The sequence below is a fragment of the Schistocerca gregaria genome, chromosome X (genome assembly GCF_023897955.1).
Source record: "Schistocerca gregaria isolate iqSchGreg1 chromosome X, iqSchGreg1.2, whole genome shotgun sequence".
In the NCBI taxonomy this organism is placed as follows: Eukaryota; Metazoa; Arthropoda; class Insecta; order Orthoptera; family Acrididae; genus Schistocerca; species Schistocerca gregaria.
In genome coordinates, this window is record NC_064931.1 from 71,956,668 (window position 1) to 71,974,445 (window position 17,778).

Below are 17,778 nucleotides of genomic sequence, written 5' to 3' on the forward strand. Positions count from 1 at the left end.
AAGAGGAATTTCTGAACACTTTGTGTACAGGATGATCCAAAGGTCCATTAACATTTGAAAAATCAATACTTCACAGAATAATGTAAGTAGAAATGTATATATATATATATATATATATATATATATATATATATATATATATATATATATATATATGCCTGAAATGACACTGGATTTTACTGAAACCAAAACAAAGTGCACAAAGTGACCAGCAGATGGTGCCTCATATGACATAAATGCAATAATTATCATAACAATTGATTTTTAGCAAAGACAATGCTCTTTATAGGAAATGCCCAGCATGTCAGCCATCATTCATCAACAATACCTGTTAGTGGACAGTGTTGTGAGTAATACAGTACAGCATATCAGTATGGATGAGGAGAAATTGCTGATGGATGATGTCTTTTAGCATCCCTAATGAGGCTGGACAGCCATGGTAGACTTGCAACTGCAGGCAACCCCACAACCAATAATCAAATGTATTGAAGTGTGCAGACCTGGCAGGCCAAGCATGATGGAAGTGGTGGCTCAGCACACAATTCAAATAAAAAAAAAAATGTGTGCAGAAGGTCTTTCACATGTGTAGCAATATGGGGTGCAGTGCAATTCTGCATAAAAGTCATACCTTCCAGCAGGTGTTTATCAGCCAGGCTATGGATGATGTAATTCTGTAACATATAGGCATACCCTACACCCATCACACTGACAGTTTGAAAAGTTGCATGCACATTTCCTTGACAAAAAAAGTGTCTGATCATGACTGATGTGGCAAACCCACATCACACTGTGACTTTCTCATCATGCAACAGAGTTTCTATGACACTTCTGCTAAAAATTCATGACGATGCTATAATTTGTACAGATAGCATTGGAGGGTACACCTTGGTGCTCTCCAAACAGTAGTGCATAAAATGCCAGTGTGATGCATGGCTTTTGAGAGCTGACTTCACCATCTGGAGATGAACCTGCTAAAGTCTCCATTTCCTCCTGAACTGTCTGAAGCACTTTTGTCTGCCAGAATGAGATGTTCACTCTGCAGCGGAGTGTGTGCTGATATGAAACTTCCTGGCAGATTAAAACTGTGTGCCCGACTGAGACTCAAACTCGGGACCTTTGCCTTTCGCGGGCAAGTGCTCTACCATCTGAGCTACCAAAGCATGACTCACGCCCGGTACTCACAGCTTTACTTCTGCCAGTATTTCGTTCTTACCTTCCAAACTTTACAGAAGGTCTCCTGCGAACCTTGCAGAACTAGCACTCCTGAAAGACAGGATACTGCAGAGACATGGCTTAGCCACAGCCTGGGGGATGTTTCCAGAATGAGATTGTCACTCTGCAGTGGAGTGTGCACTGATATGAAACTTCCTGGCAGATTAAAACTGTGTGCCCGACTGAGACTCAAACTCGGGACCTTTGCCTTTTGCGGGCAAGTGCTCTACCATCTGAGCAACTGAAGCATGACTCATGCCCGGTACTCACAGCTTCCCTTCTGCCAGTATCTCGTCTCCTACCTTCCAAACTTTACAGAAGCTCTCCTGCAAACCTTGCAGAAGGCAAAGGTCCCGAGTTCGAGTCTCGGTCGGGCACACAGTTTTAATCTGCCGGGAAGTTTCACTTTTGTCTGGTACCCACTACATGGCTCATTATCCAAACAATCCATGACTTTGAGCTTTGTGTTCATTTTTTTCACAGCGACACTTGTCACAAGTATACCATATAATTACACAGAAAAACACAGTGTACAAGTAATGTAATAGCTGTAAAGGAACTCAGTGCTTGGTGCCATGCAGTGAGTGTTTGTTTCCACTTGTGATGAGATGTTTGGATGCATTACATGGTTTTACATCACAATTAATAAACTTTGCAACAATAACTGACTTGAGACAGTTTAGTTGACAGTAAGTGGGCTTGGTGTATTGTCACAATTGCTTGCTACTAACACTGTTGTAACTGCAACAGGAATAGTCGCAAGGTTATCGCTAATGAAAATGTGGCAGGACAGAATGGAAGTAGCCCACGAACAAATAAGACGGACGAATGGGAATGGAAGATCAAGCATGATGACAGACAATCAAGCAAGACACCAAGATCAACAACAAAGTATTAAGCAATAGGGTCACAAGAGATAACTTCACAGAATCAAAACAACGCCCACTCGTAAATGGGAAGTAAGCACTCGGAACATAAATGTGATATCTGTAAGTGAGATATCAACTGACTCAAAGCGAATACCAGCTTGCCTTGCTGAGTGTGAGGCAGCCACCTAAATACATAACTGGGTATGTCGCTATTGGCCGCTGGTATCACATGCTCCACAGTGGCCCCCTCACATCAGACTCAGGCCAAGAGCGCGTGCAGCCACGGCTTATGGTGGACTGCTGCAGAAACTTCTAGGGGTCATCGAGTTCGAAACCCATGGCGCTCGGTACCAGAAACACCATTTAAACCAGGTTGTTAGAGTGCATTGAGTCCAGTGCATTTTTAAAGGCATGAGGGCTCCAGAAACCCTCAGCAGGTTTATCACGGAGAGGTTTGTCTAAACTGACAACCTCATCAAATGGATTCATATGCTACGTTGTCTGTTGCCCAAACAACTTGCTGTAGTACCTATATAAAAACCTATGATATTGTTTCAGCACCAATATAATTTTTTTAAGAAAAAGCTTGAAATCATCTGTAAACTGATAAGAGAATATTTAGCTTGGTGGATCTTTTGATGCTGTTTAAGGCGAGACCAGGTTTCATCAGCAGCAGCATTATTAACATCATCAGTATCATCAACAAAAGTATAAACTTGACATTACACTATATATGCATTCAGCACAGCCACAGTTAAGACCTTGACATGCCCAAATAGTTTCAAGTAGAAAGGCTTGCAATAAACCCTGAGATAAGCAAGTAAATAAAATTCCAAGGGTTGAGTGGCTGATAAATACACAGCTCTGCAGAGCTTAAGGATGAGGTAGACCATGTGACATAACATATTAACAACTTAGTGGAAATGAATTAAAGAGCAGAGGCATGCTGCCAGAGGTCTCTGATGTGCACGGAAAGCTGGAGGTCATATAGGATGAGGTCAGTGTGATTACAGCACCAAATAGGGCTGGCCCTGTGACATGAAGCAGTTGAAGGAATAAGAGAAGACTGTGTGTATTGATCAGTGAGCAGTTGCGGTGCCCTGTGGTGGTGTTCTTTATCACAACATGGTCTGGAGACAACATTTGGATGACTTACCATGGAGAAGAATCATCAGGAAACTGGAAGAAAGATGAAGTGTGACAAGTGTAGCTCAGGAATCTGGTACTGCTCACAGCATTATTTCAAGTTCATGGTGCCCAAGAGAGGAGAGTAGTTGGTTGATCACAGTCAACTACAGTAGCAAATGTCCACTGCATTGTGCAGCAAGCAAGAAGTGACCGAGGTCAGACAGTGGGTGCAATTGCAACCACATTTAACGGGATTTAAGCCATGCAATCTCACATTACACAGTGGCATGATTACTATATAGATGTGGTCTCTTAGCTCAATGATCAATTGGTTGTATTCTGTTGGTACCTGCACACTAGTGACACCATTTGCAATGGTGCCAAGAGAGTAGAGATTGGACCATCAAGGAGTGGGTTTGTGTGGTCTTTTTGGATGACAGCAGATTCAGTGTTGCCAGTGTAGCCCAAGCAACAGCTTGCAATGTCTCACAATAAGAAGCTACTGAATGTTTCCCTGATTCACCTTGCATGATTATGTAAATAATTTTCAGAAATGGACGTGCTTTTATGATGCATTTCAGTCATCTATACGTTTTGTTGTCAATAGAAGAAATCTGTTAAAAACATGAAAATTTGTTACAAATTCATAGTCTTTTTATATATAGGTCCAATTCCACTGTGGACTTCTTGAGAGAAGTCACTTTCTTTTAATTGGTGGTTTTATTTTGAAATGATCACGTTACTTAGCTACTAGCTAATTTTGACCCCTTGGGCATTTTCAAGCTACCTCTGTTACCTTCATCACAGTAAAAAATTCATAAATATATAACATCACATATTTCACACGTCTTATAAATTGAAGACATAAAGTCAGAAAATGAGTCCCTGATCATATTTTGGCATTTTATTTTACAGGTCCATCTTGACCACACAAATTTTGCACTTTATTATTACCAGTTTTGTGAGCACTTACTACATACCTACATGTTTAGTTTGATGTTGATACTACATCTGAATATTTTATTATCTGATGATGGCAGTAGCCAAAACTGGTAATAATGAAGTGTAAAATTTTTGTGATCAAGATGGACCTGTAAAATAAAGTTTCACATATCTGTGTGGAGGAAGCAACATATGGTTGCACCCTCAATAATGATTTCTCACAACTGTGGTGGTTAGAAGCACAACTGCTGAGGCATGAAGTCCATATATAAAAACAATAAAAAGTGAGTATTATGCAGGTTTTATCATGGTGCCAGTTCCGACACCTTAAAATATGATGCTTCACCTGAAATGCATCAGCACAATAAAGGATTTACTCCCACCTGGATCTCCATTTCATCAGGCTATCAGTATTTTTAATGTCATATTTATATTGAAATTAAAATATTGCATTTAGAATACAACTACACTTGATGTACACAGAGTCTTAAAATAAAATGGAGCACATGTCAATGACTTTAATAGGACAATGTCATGTTTCCTGAAATGAACTGTGATTGATTTTTAGCAAAAAATAGTAACTTTCAGTTTCTGTTTATTGATGTAGAGAGACATATTTTTTGTTCTCAGCCATAAGCAGAAATTTAGTAATGTGTGTCTGCTGCTTTCAGCAAAAAATTGTTGTGCTCTATAGAGGATTAATCACTGAAGACACATAGCAGTTGGCTCCAGAGTAGAAATGCTGAAGTTGTGTCCCCCCCCCCCCCCACCCCCTCCTTTTCCCCATCCATAAATCCATCTTTGTGCAATTTTTTTATTGTGCTGAACTATAAAAGTTTATAAGTATGTTAAATACAAATGAAGCATTACTGAAAAATATTACTTTAATGAACAATAATTAGTATTTGCAGCAATGCTTCATTAGTTACATGTATCAGCTAGATAAGAATAAATATTATCCATTTTTGCAACTGAATGTTTATTTTGTTTTAAATCAAACATGTGTCAACCATTTGTACTAGGCATCATCAGTGGTCTATAACATAAATGACAATTGTTCAACTGTAAATATTATGTTATGAGACATATAAGGTTTCATGGCAGCAAATATAGGTTATCTTAATATTTACAATTATAGGCTTGTGATTTATATTTCCTATTCTTCCTTTTTTTTCTCCCTTCAGGGCTTGCCTTATTTCTTTCTCCATAAGAGAAATCCAATAGCAGAGCTAGACTGCATGGAAAATAAAAACATCATCATGCTGGTGTCTCTAGCCAATAATATGCACCCATGCTGACCATAAAGAAACCAAAGAGTCCAGGGTGCATATGCAAGAATTTCAAGGTAACAATTGACATGTAATCTGAGATAAACAGCACTACTGGCACTCACGGAGTTGTATTTACAGTAACTGCTTGGGTATGAATTAAAACACTTAACAATGCTAAAAGAAAAACATGGCGGAAGATGATGATTGGTTGAGTAAAGTGTGGTGAACCGACGAACCTCATTTCACGTTCCGAGAGTCTGTAAACGCCCACAACTGCAGAATTTGGGCTACCAAAAATCCTAGAACTGTCGTGGAAACTCCATTGCACAATGAGAAAGTCACAGTATGTGTTGGATTTACCACAGCTACCATTATCAGGCCTTTTTTCTTTAAGGAAATGCACGATTCTGGTTTTGTAACTGCTACCATGATGGGTGAGAGGTACGCTGATATGTTACAGAATCGCATCATCCCCAGCCTGGCTGATAAATACCTGCTCGAACATACAATGTTTATGCAGGATGGTGCTCCATCCCATATTGCTAGACGCGTGAAAGATCTCTTGTGCACGTCGTTTGGTGATGATCGTGTGCTCAGCCGCCACTTTTGTCATGCTTGGTCTCCCAGGTCCCCAGACCTCACTTTGTGTGATTATTGGCTTTGGGGTTACCTGAAGTCGCAAGTGTATCATGATCGACCGGCATCTCTAGGGATGCTGAAAGACAACATCCGACACCAATGCCTTACCATAACTCCAGACATGCTTTACAGTGCTGTTCACAACATTATTCCTCAACTACAGCTATTGTTGAGGAATGATGGTGGACATATTGAGCATTTCCTGTAAAGAACATTATCTTTGCTTTGTCTTACTTTGTTATGATAAAAGAAATTATTCAGATAGTGAAGGGTGACTAAAATTTAGTAGTCATGGGTGACTGGAATTCGGTAGTAGGAAAAGGGAGAGAAGGAAACGTAGTAGGTGAATATGGATTGGGGCTAAGAAATGAAAGAGGAAGCCGCCTGGTAGAATTTTGCACAGAGCATAACTTAATCATAGCTAACACTTGGTTCAAGAATCATAAAAGAAGGCTGTATACATGGAAGAAGCCTGGAGATACTGACAGGTTTCAGATAGATTATATAATGGTAAGACAGAGATTTAGGAACCAGGTTTTAAATTGTAAGACATTTCCAGGGGCAGATGTGGACTCTGACCACAATCTATTGGTTATGACCTGTAGATTAAAATTGAAGAAACTCCAAAAAGGTTGGAATTTAAGGAGATGGGGCCTGGATAAACTGAAAGAACCAGAGGTTGTACAGAGTTTCAGGGAGTGCATAAGGGAACAATTGACAGGAATGGGGGAAAGAAATACAGTAGAAGAAGAATGGGTAGCCCTGAGGGATGAAGTAGTGAAGGCAGCAGAGGATCAAGTAGGTAAAAAGACGAATGCTAGTAGAAATCCTTGGGTAACAGAAGTTATACTGAATTTAATTGATGAAAGGAGAAAATATAAAAATGCAGTAAATGAAGCAGGCAAAAAGGAATACAAATGTCTCAAAAATGAGATTGACAAGAAGTGAAAAATGGCTATGCAGGGATGGCTAGAGGAGAAATGTAAGGATGTAGAGGCTTATCTCACTAGGGGTGAGACGGATACTGTTTACAGGAAAATTAAAGAGACCTTTGGAGATAAGAGAACCACTTGCATGAACATCAAGAGCTCAGATGGAAACCCAGTTCTAAGCAAAGAAGGGAAAGCAGAAAGGTGGAAGGAGTATATAGAGGGTCTATACAAGGGCGATGTACTTGAGGACAATATTATTGAAATGGAAGAGGATGTAGATGAAGATGAAATGGGAGATACAATACTGCGTGAAGAGTTTGACAGAGCACTGAAAGACCTGAGTCAAAACAAGGTCCCCAGAGTAGACAACATTCCACTGGAACTACTGACGGCCTTGGGAGAGCCAGTCCTGACAAAATTCTACCATCTGGTGAGCAAGATGTATGAAACAAGCAAAATACCCTCAGACTTCAAGAAGAATATAATAATTCCAATCCCAAAGAAAGCAGGTGTTGACAGATGTTAAAATTACCGAACTATCAGCTTAATAAGTCACAGCTGCAAAATACTAATGCGAATTCTTTACAGATGAATGGAAAAACTAGTAGAAGCCGATCTCGGGGAAGATCAGTTTGGATTCCGTAGAAATATTGCAACACGTGAGGCAATACATACCCTACGACTTATCTTAGAAGCTAGATTAAGGAAGGGCAAACCTACATTTCTAGCATTTGTAGACTTAGAGAAAGCTTTTGACAATGTTGACTGGAATACTCTCTTTCAAATTCTAAAGGTGGCTGGGGTAAAATACAGGGAGCAAATTCCCAACATAGACATCAAGTGGCTAGTTGGGACATTCAAAACCAAAATGCAAGAAGTGATGATGACAGTATCTTCCAATGAAGCTCTTCCTAACCACATTGCAACACATTACTCTTCTGTCCATGGCCACAACCCCCACTGAGGTGATTCACAGACTGAAGTACTGAACACTCCTGGATCCATTTCAATGACCACAATGAGCCAAGGGAATACAGCAGTAACTGTACAGCCTCACAAGGTTCCACATTTTGGCTTCCACATTCAGGCACATGCCGGGGTGGATACAGGGTGGTGCCTTCAGCCAAAAGTGATTGCATATGTTGATTGTCAAATATAAATGGGGTGGGGGGAGGGGGGGGGGGGCAGTTGACATCCACAAGAATCAGCCACTGCCACAGGAACCATCAGTGGTACCAAAAGCTCTCACAGCAGTTGGTGCCAGTCATATGCCCCATCTTTGGACATGCAGTGATACCACAATCAACCACACCACACTTACCTTCTACCAATGAGTTTGAGGAGCTGCGGGGTGACATGTGGGCACCTACTGAGGTTGATACAGCAACACCTGTTGCAGTCATCCTCCTCTGTCATACAACCAGATACCATTTGGGAACAACTGACCCTATGGTCTGGTTAAATGGAGATGAGATTTAATAACTACATTGGAAGCAAATATGGGCTTAGACTCTGGTGGTATCAATAATAGCCAGTTAGAATGTTCTTGAAGCAGTGGTAGACACTAGAGTTGCCAGCAACACATAACTTGGACATTGACTCTGGGCAGCTTCACTTGATAAATCTGCATGCTGATACATGAAGTGCCAATATTCTGTTTACATGAAGTCTACTAGTATTGCTCTCATGAATGTAGAGATGACTGTGTAACAGTCTTGGTTACTGCTTAGATTTTCCTTGGGATGGTTTTATGTGCTCACTACAGACTTTTCTCCTTGTAATGGTTTTGATTTGACTCACAGTTTCATTCTTAATTTGTCAGCCTATGATAACTTAACAAGTACTGTACTTGGTGCACCAATCATCTACTTTTTCAGTGTGTAAATAAAGTTAGTGTTGACTCTGAACCTAAATATACTACACATGATTTGTATGATAATGAACACTTTATGTTGTGTTATATTTTCAAGTACACTATACACAACCCTAGTTATTCTTGTTACCACATGTTTTTTAAAATGAACATATAGTTTTTAATGAAAATGGAAGCAATTGAGTTCTTATTAATTAAGAATTTTATCACACATTACCAACTGTATAACAACAAGAACTGGCATGTTTTAAGTATGTCACGTCTCACAGTTCTCAGGTATTGAAGAAAAGACATCTTTTAATATTCAGCACCAATGTAGCTTTGTGTTAATCATTAAAAAATGTCTTTTCTTCAGCATTTGTTTTTGTAAACAAGGCACTTATGATCTTACACATAAATTTATTATAAACGCTTAACAATGGTAGCTTTTGAGAAATAATATAAATGCAATGATTAATGATTGTTTATCGAACCTGTTGCACTCTGCAATGCTCTGTGATGCAGACACAGGGCATCGATGGGCACTCTAATTTTAATCGCTGTTGCCTGGGCAGCAAATGAACCACAGAGAATTGTGTGAGTCTCTTAATGGAAACAATGAGATCAGTAACCAACAATTAGGATATACTTTAAAACAAAAAGTGCACTTTCATTCAAATATGTTTTCCTAAGTGTTACAATACAAAACTTTTCACTGTGTCATATTTTTTGCAACTATTCAGAGTAAAGTGTTTCCATTGTCATTTCAGTTGAATTGTTTACAAATGAATAACTGTCATAATCAAAATCATTGTCATTAAAATCATTGTCACTCTCATTTTCACTTAGATGTTCCTCTAGAAGCCCTACAATCTCTTCCTCAGAAAGGATTGTGCATGGAGAACTAGCAATTTTGCACCTACTAACTAGAATGTAATAATTACAGCCTTTCTCTCAACACAACTGCTACAGTTTGATCCCAAGTTAACAGAGGCCTTCCTTGATAGCAGTACTATGCAGCATTGACACCTAGTACAGTCATATTTGAAAATAGATCATGTGAGAGCTACAAAAAATCATGTCAAATGAGGCTCAACATTGGAGTGGAAAACAAAATTTACAATGTTGAGCACAACTTGCTGTTGGAGTGGAAAGGGTTAATGAGGGGATACACAGAATGAGAAAATGTTGTTTTTTTTATAACATAACATTTTTATAACACCAACAGCAATAGTTTATTTGGAACAACTCACCTGAGTTCAGGAAAAATATTTTCCAGATACCACTGAAATGGCTTGCACTGCAGTTGTTCTTTAAGTTTTGATCTTTCTTCTAAGCTGAAAAGTAATGCAAATTAAAACTATAAAGTACAGAAACTTTCAATCCTTTTCTCAGTGAATATTAAATTAATGGAGCAATGTGCTTCCATAGTTTGAGTTACTAACACCATTAACATGCTGGGATCTAGCTAAGTGATTGACAAGAAACTAAGAAATCCTTAAATATATCAACACAATAATTACTGCAATACCTAAGTGATACATTTTGAACCAATGTTGCACACTGGCTGTTTAGCTGCTGAAGTGTGAAAGCAATGTGGTTGAGATTGTATTAATTTTATGAAAGGGAATTTAATTCTTTTTTGGCACTTTCAAGGGAGTCAGTGACAGTTTATTTTCTGTATTTCAAATAATAAGAATGTTTTCACATGCTTTTTAACACTTTTCTAGCAACAGCTTTATAAATTTGCCACTCATCAAATATACGAATGTGATTTTTTGAGTGATTTGTGAATACATCAGAGTACCATGTCCTCTTGTGCTATAAACAATTATAGATGGAAGCAGTATCTTGCTCATATTTGCTTCAGTGTGTGTGTATACAGTAGGCAATGACACTGTGTACATGTCTTTTAATTGCTATTATTGTTAAAAACATGCAACAAATTACAACAGTTACAGTAGACAACAGCTACACATCACATAAAAGGTCTGCAACTATTAATGTTAAATTTCTCATGTGACAACTTCAGACATTTCGGCTTACCTATACTTGTCTTTATGCAATGTGATTCAATATTGACAATAAGAAACTAATCTGGCTCCCGGAGCAATACATCACAGTAACTCTAGCAATCACTCATAAAAATTTATGGAGATGCGAGATTTTAAAATGGATATTTCTCTTCTGGAGGTATAGAGCTTCAATGTAAAAGTGAAAGGTGTTGAAAGTACACATAAGTAAGAGTTCCTCAGTAAAAGTGAAATGTGTGGGTGGTAGAAATAAGCTATACAATAAAAAGTAAATAAATTTGAATATCTGTTTTGGATAAATAGCATTATAGCAAGCTGAAATGAATGCAGAATATGCAGCTAAAGTGACACATTTAGCCAGCTGGTGTGGCCGTGCAGTTCTAGGCGCATCAGTCTGGAACCGCGTGACCGCTGCGGTCGCAGGTTCGAATCCTGCCTCGGGCATGAATGTGTGTGATGTCCTTAGGTTAGTTAGGTTTAAGTAATTCTGAGTTCTAGGGGACTGATGACCACAGATGTTGAGTCCCATAGTGCTCAGAGCCACTTGAACCATTTGACAAATTTAGTTAATGGAAACTTCATTACTGTTGGGTTGCAGAGAGGACACTGTTTAAAGAAGTAAACAAAAATAGACTATGTTAGCAAGAATCTCCAGACACCCTAATAAATCTGCTATTTTTGACAGTGCTGTACACATTAAATGAAGTACAATCATAATGGATCATACACACAAGTCTGAGGTACCCTCTGCAGATGACCCAGCACTGCCACTGAGCATAGCTGAGCTAGCCTTAAATAGACTGATGCCCATGGCGGGTTCTGATGGTGACCTCATACACAAAAGTCTGAGGTACCCCTGCAGATAACAAAGCACTGCTCCATGTACGGCCTTTTGAAACTATATGCATGCATCACTGCAGCATTATTATAAATAACGGGAGATAACTGAGAGGATTCAAATGGGACTTGATTGTTGGGGTCCATGTGTCAAGCATTCCATCATAGAGACATAACAGTATGCTTAACCATTAATCTGGCAGATCTAAAAAAATTAACTGACAGGAACTGCAAGCTTCAGCTTGTTAAAATGTTTTGTTATTTAGTGTAAATTATAGACCTTTTTTCCAGTTGAATATGATAATGACTTTTCATAAATGTTTTCCTTTTCCTTAATGTGATGGGTCTTACTTGTCTGTTTTATGTTCAGTAAAATTCAGCGCACTTTAATTGTATTTATGTTTTGTTATAATGTAGTACTCAATAGTTTTATTGTGACCATGCCAACCATCATAACAACTAATGTCAATATTGAAAACTGCCATACTGTCCATGAATGACAGCAGTTGATGGTAAGGTTAGATGTGAACATTTTGAGTGACAGTCCCATGCAAGACTGTTTTGAAAGTTCGCCCTCTGCAATACATCATATTTTATGTATAAACATGCAAAGGCAATGGCTAGCTGCTGTGTAATGTTGAGTATAAACATGACTATGCAGTTCCAGATGTACACATATCAAACAACTGTAGATGGCATGACCATTACATTATATCTCTATTACTCAATATTGATCAGATCTTGATAAATAAGTACAAATATGCCTATAATATACAAGTTGTGAACATGGATTTTGGTGATCATAATGCTCAAATTCTTCCAATGAATATTTCAGGACACTCAATTCCCAATAGAATATGACACACTGTAGGGAATTTCAGTACAAAAAATGTGGAATATTTTTGTTCTCTCCTAAAGGGTGAAAGCTGGAAAGATGCATATGATTGTAATGATACCAATGAGAAATATGCTAAGTTTATGGCTACATTCAAACATTTTTTGAAATGGCTTTTCCTAAGACAATAACTACATTCAAATCTACTCAAAAAACAAAAAAGTGGATTACAAAAGGGATAAGGACATCACGTCAAAATAACAGGAGATTGTATGAGTACTCCAAGCAAAATACGAATCCTGACTTTATTCCATACTTCAAAAGATACAAAATAATACTAATGTGAGTTATTTCAAAATCAAAACAACAAAAAAATGGCAAAATATTGTGTAATCCCAAGAATAAAACTAAAGCAACCTGGCAAATAATAAGGAAAGAAATGGGTACCAGGCCAGTTAATCACAGAAATATAGAGCTGATTAGGAATAAAAATAAACTAAATGACCCTAAACATGTGACTGGTGCTTTCAACAATTATTTCTCTAACATAGCATAGCAGTTAATAAACACACCTTGACAAACAGCCAGCCAGTCACTCAGCTCAAAAAATTCATCCAAACACATTATTCATGGATCCAGCAACACCTGAGGACCTGTCAAGAATCCTAAAAGAATTACCTAATAAATATTCAGTGGGTGTTCATGAGACACCAGATGCTATTATCAAAGTCAGTGCAAGACTTATTGTGGAACCACTAACAGACATAGTAAATTCATCTTTTGAGAGTTGTGCCTTTCCAACTAATCTAAAAACTGCAAAAGTAACACCTTTGCATAAGAAAGGTGCAAAAAGTGATATTGCTAATTTTAGGCCAGTTTCAGTATTGTCAGGCTTCAGCAAAATTGTGGAAAAAATGTTCCTTAGAAGATTAACAGATTTCTTAAATAAAAAGAGCCTGATAAGTGACTCCCAACATGGTTACAAAGTTGGGAAGTAAACTCACACAGCAAATTTTGCTTTCGTAAATGAAGTATTAAAATCAGTGGATGATAAGCAATATGCATCTGGGATATTTCTGCATCTTACTTAGTCTTTGATGTTGTTGATTATGGCATTCTCTTGCATAAATTAAAAAATTATGGAATTAGAGGCAGGTCAGAAAAGTGGCTCCAGTTGTATCTCAGTAATCAACAGCAGATTACAGAAATGAAACACAAAGATTGTGAACCAATGTCAATTCTGGGACCCGTACTATTACTACTGTGTATAAATGACTTGGCTTGTAAAACACATTATGGAACCGCTGTACTCTTTGCAGATGACACCAAGATTCTAATTAAATCACAGAATGAGGGAAATCTGCTGGAGGCTGCAATATCAATTATGCATACCTTAATGCACTGGTTAAGGACCAATAGGCTCATCAAGAATCTGTGGCAGTTAAATTCCACATCACACCCTGTTTTCACTATCAAAGGAAAAAAATGTGTCGAAGGTCAGTTACACAAAATTTCTAGGCATTCATGTTCAGTCAGATATGAAGTGGGAGGTGCGCCTAAACAATTTAAAAAAGAGATTTAATTCACTAGGATATGCTGTCAGGATCAAAAAAGATTATCAGGGTGATAAAAAAAGATAAATTCAAGGATCCCTGTGGACTCCTTTTTAAAATTCTCAAAATATTGCCATTGCCTTGTTTGTATATATATGAAGTACTAATTTTCACAAAAGTGAGCATCTTAAAAAAAGGAAAATATCTTCACACACAACTATGATATACACACTCATGAAACTAGGCACAAGATGAACCTACACATGAACACAGTAAATACAAACTTATGCAAAAGAGGAGTGTATCATACTGGAGCTGTGTTATATAACCATTTGCCTTCTTACCTAAAATGCATACCAACATTATATGCATTTAAAATAAAGTTAAAACAGTAAAACCACTGCTTCTATTCTTTGTCTGAATTTATGGAACATCATAATAAGTAAACCTCATTTACCAAATTTTACTAATTGTCAATTCATAATATAGTTTATGTTGTGCTTATCATGTCATCTCACTTAATAACTGCTATTATAACATGTAGAAGCAACATACAGTATTATGTATTTTGATTATGTCAACAATGTAGTCAAAATGACTACTGTATTGTAAATTAACAAGGCTTACCACTGTCCTATACCATATGTACAAATGATGTATTAAAATGATTCTTGGAAAAATAAACAAATAAAGAATGAATGTTAATAGTTTTCTGACTGTACATTTTTTGTGTCAGAGTACAGAGCTTCTTTCCCAACTTAGGACATTTTTGCTAATTAATGAATGACTTCTATTGAAGGCATACCTTCCAATCTCAACATCAACAGCATTTGGCCTTGCTTCATAAAAGAATGTTTTGTATTCTTCAAGCCATACTTCTGCTACACGTCTGCTGTTCCTAAAAATTAATTTTTTAACTGTTAAGTAATTTGCATAGACTCAAATTTGTACTAGATAATGCTGAAGGATCTAATCTTACCTGAGATATGTTTGTGCATTTCCACGTGGGAATGAATAAGGATGCTTTTTTCGGAACACGTGTCCCACTCTGCTACAGGGAATGATTTCAAGCCTTCCTCCACACATCCATGTCTTGAGAGAAATTTCTAAATAAATGAACAACTAAGTAAAAATTCGATTTCTAATATCACTTGTATGTTGTAGGACTAAAATATTTGGAAGAGAAGAGGTAAGAAGCAGGTTAGAAAAATTGGACAAGGCAAATTTCAAGACTGACTCATTTGAAGATAAGTGGAAGTTAAAACAGAAAAAAACTTATCATACTAAATCCATAGATGTTAATAAATAAAACATAAATTGAAATCAAGAATAAATAAATTAAAACTGAAGTGCATGCAACAATATAAGATGAAAAATTTGAAATTAAATTGGAGATACAAAATATCAAAAGAAAGTCAGCTGGATAGAAAGTGAAAGAGAAAGTTGCATCAAATAGTTAGATACTAATAATTTGATTACCTCTGCAAAACTATAACTTGACACTAAAGCCAAATGAAAAGAGGAAAATCAATATTCTACACTAAACAACAACAGACACACCAAAGGAATTATTTGTGGGTATTTGACAGGTAAAGTCACTGCTTAACCAAAAATTTTTGGTGATGTGGCTTTTTTACCAACTTCAGGTGACTGATGGTGACTGATAACTGCTCCTAAGGAATGTTGATACTCTGTAAAAATGGTAAGGTGTGATGGGGCAGTGTGAGTCATATCACATGTCTCACTACCATCTTTTACTGCCATCCTACTGTCATTGTTTTTTTTTAACTTATTTCATGTTGTATTTTAATGATCCAGAGACAGTATCTCACTCCATACTGAATTCAATTGTGTTTCCAAACTTCTTATAAAATCCTAAGCTGAAGAAGGTTGATTATTTTTTAATGTCCCATTGATGACAAGTTGATTGAAGGTAGTCCAAATCTCATAATGAGGCTAAAATCAGCGAAAAGCGTATACCTTACACTGATCAGACAGAACATTATGACCACCTACCTAATAGCTGGTATCATGTCATATCACTTAATAACTGCTATTATCACATATAGAAGCAGTGCAGTACACCAACCTTCACCTTTGGCATGGATAACAGCAGTGAGGCATCATGGCATGCAAGCGATGAGGCCTTAGTAGGTCGCCGGAGGGAGTTGGCACCACCCCTGCACACACAAGTCACCTGATTCCCATAAATTCCAGGGAGGAGGGTGATGAGTTCTGATGCCACATTCAATCATATCCCATGTGTGTTCAATCACGTTAATTTCTGGTGAGTTGATGGCAAGAACATCAATTGGAACTTGTCACTGTGTCCCACAAACCACTCAATCACACTCCTGGCATTATAACTTGGTGTATTATCTTGTTGAAAAAGGCCACTCGTTTTGGGAAACATGATCACTATGAAGGGGTGTATGTGGTCTGCAACCAGTGTATGACACTCCTTGGCTATTATGGTGCCTTGGACAAGCTCCACTGGACCCATAGATGCCCATGTGAATGTTCCCCAGAGCATAATGAAGCCGCCACCAGTTTCTCTCCATTCCACAGTACAGGTGTCATGGTACTGTTTCCCTGTAAGACAACAGATTTGTGCTCTCCCATTGGCTTGATGAAGAAGGTATTGGGATTCATCAGACTGTGCAATGCTTTGCCAATGCACCAACATCGGGTGCTGACACTCTTGTGCCCATTCCCATCATAGTTGTCGTTGTGGTGTTAAGCCAATGTTGTGGTGTTAACATTGGCACATGGATGGGCCGTTGGCTGCAAAGGCCCATTGGTAGAAGTGTTTGGTGCACTTTGTGTTCAGACACACTTGTACTCTGCCCATCAGATCGGACACAGTTTGCCACCTGTCCTGTTTTGCAGTCTGCCCAGCTTATGATGTCCGACATCTGTAATAATGGGTGGCCACCCTACCTTACAACATCTGGATGTGGTTTCACCTTCGTTTTACCACTTGTTAAAGACACTCACTACAGCACTTCCCAAACACCTGACAAGTTGTGCAGCTTCCAAAATGCTCATGCAGAGCCTCAGGGCTATCACAGTGTGCTCTTGGTCAAACTCAGATAGATCACATGGCTTACCCATTTTACACATGGACAGCACGCTCGTTGACAGTACATGCATCATGTATGTATCTGACTAGCAGTCATTTCTTGCCAGATGATGCTGCTATCACCTTGATGGGTTATATTGATGGCTGCTCAGTGGCCATAATGTTCTGGTTGATACTTTCTGGTGATACTGACACCAATAATTCTATGTCATCAATCACACCTTCTCTGTGAGATTAATCATGACTATTAGTGTTGCCCTAACCGCCATCTGCTGTGCAGCGAGCTACCTTAATTTAAGTATTAACTGTATTTTTCTTACTTGTTACTTCTTCTTCCATGTGTTTTTGCTTTTAAGAAGCTTTAATTGTCGAGTGCTATTAATAGTGTTCCATAGATTTCGTGTTTGTTTTGAATACAGTCTGAGAGAGTCCCTTTAGTCAGCCATAGTGCCAGTAGTGCTAGTGTTTGTTTTCAGTACAGTCCAGAGACAGGTATTGCTATTTTCATTGTTTTCTACAAGAAGTGGTTAGAAATCACAGTTTAGTCAATAACCAGCTGCCTTTAGTGAATTAGAAGTCTAGTTAAAACTTTA

At 38.0% G+C, this 17,778-nt stretch overlaps 1 protein-coding gene across 1 annotated transcript in view; it reads right to left on the reverse strand.

Annotated features, from left to right (window-relative positions):
* The window catches only part of LOC126298822 (polypeptide N-acetylgalactosaminyltransferase 16-like), a 535,244-nt gene that overhangs the window by 28,602 nt on the left and 488,864 nt on the right, over positions 1 to 17,778 (reverse strand). Inside the window, exons 10-12 of the mRNA XM_049990289.1 lie at positions 15,083 to 15,209; positions 14,909 to 15,001; positions 10,099 to 10,182 (exon numbers count right to left, since the gene is read on the reverse strand). Coding sequence (XP_049846246.1) covers positions 10,099 to 10,182; positions 14,909 to 15,001; positions 15,083 to 15,209 — 304 coding nt within the window. The remainder of the gene's footprint in view (positions 1 to 10,098; positions 10,183 to 14,908; positions 15,002 to 15,082; positions 15,210 to 17,778) is intronic.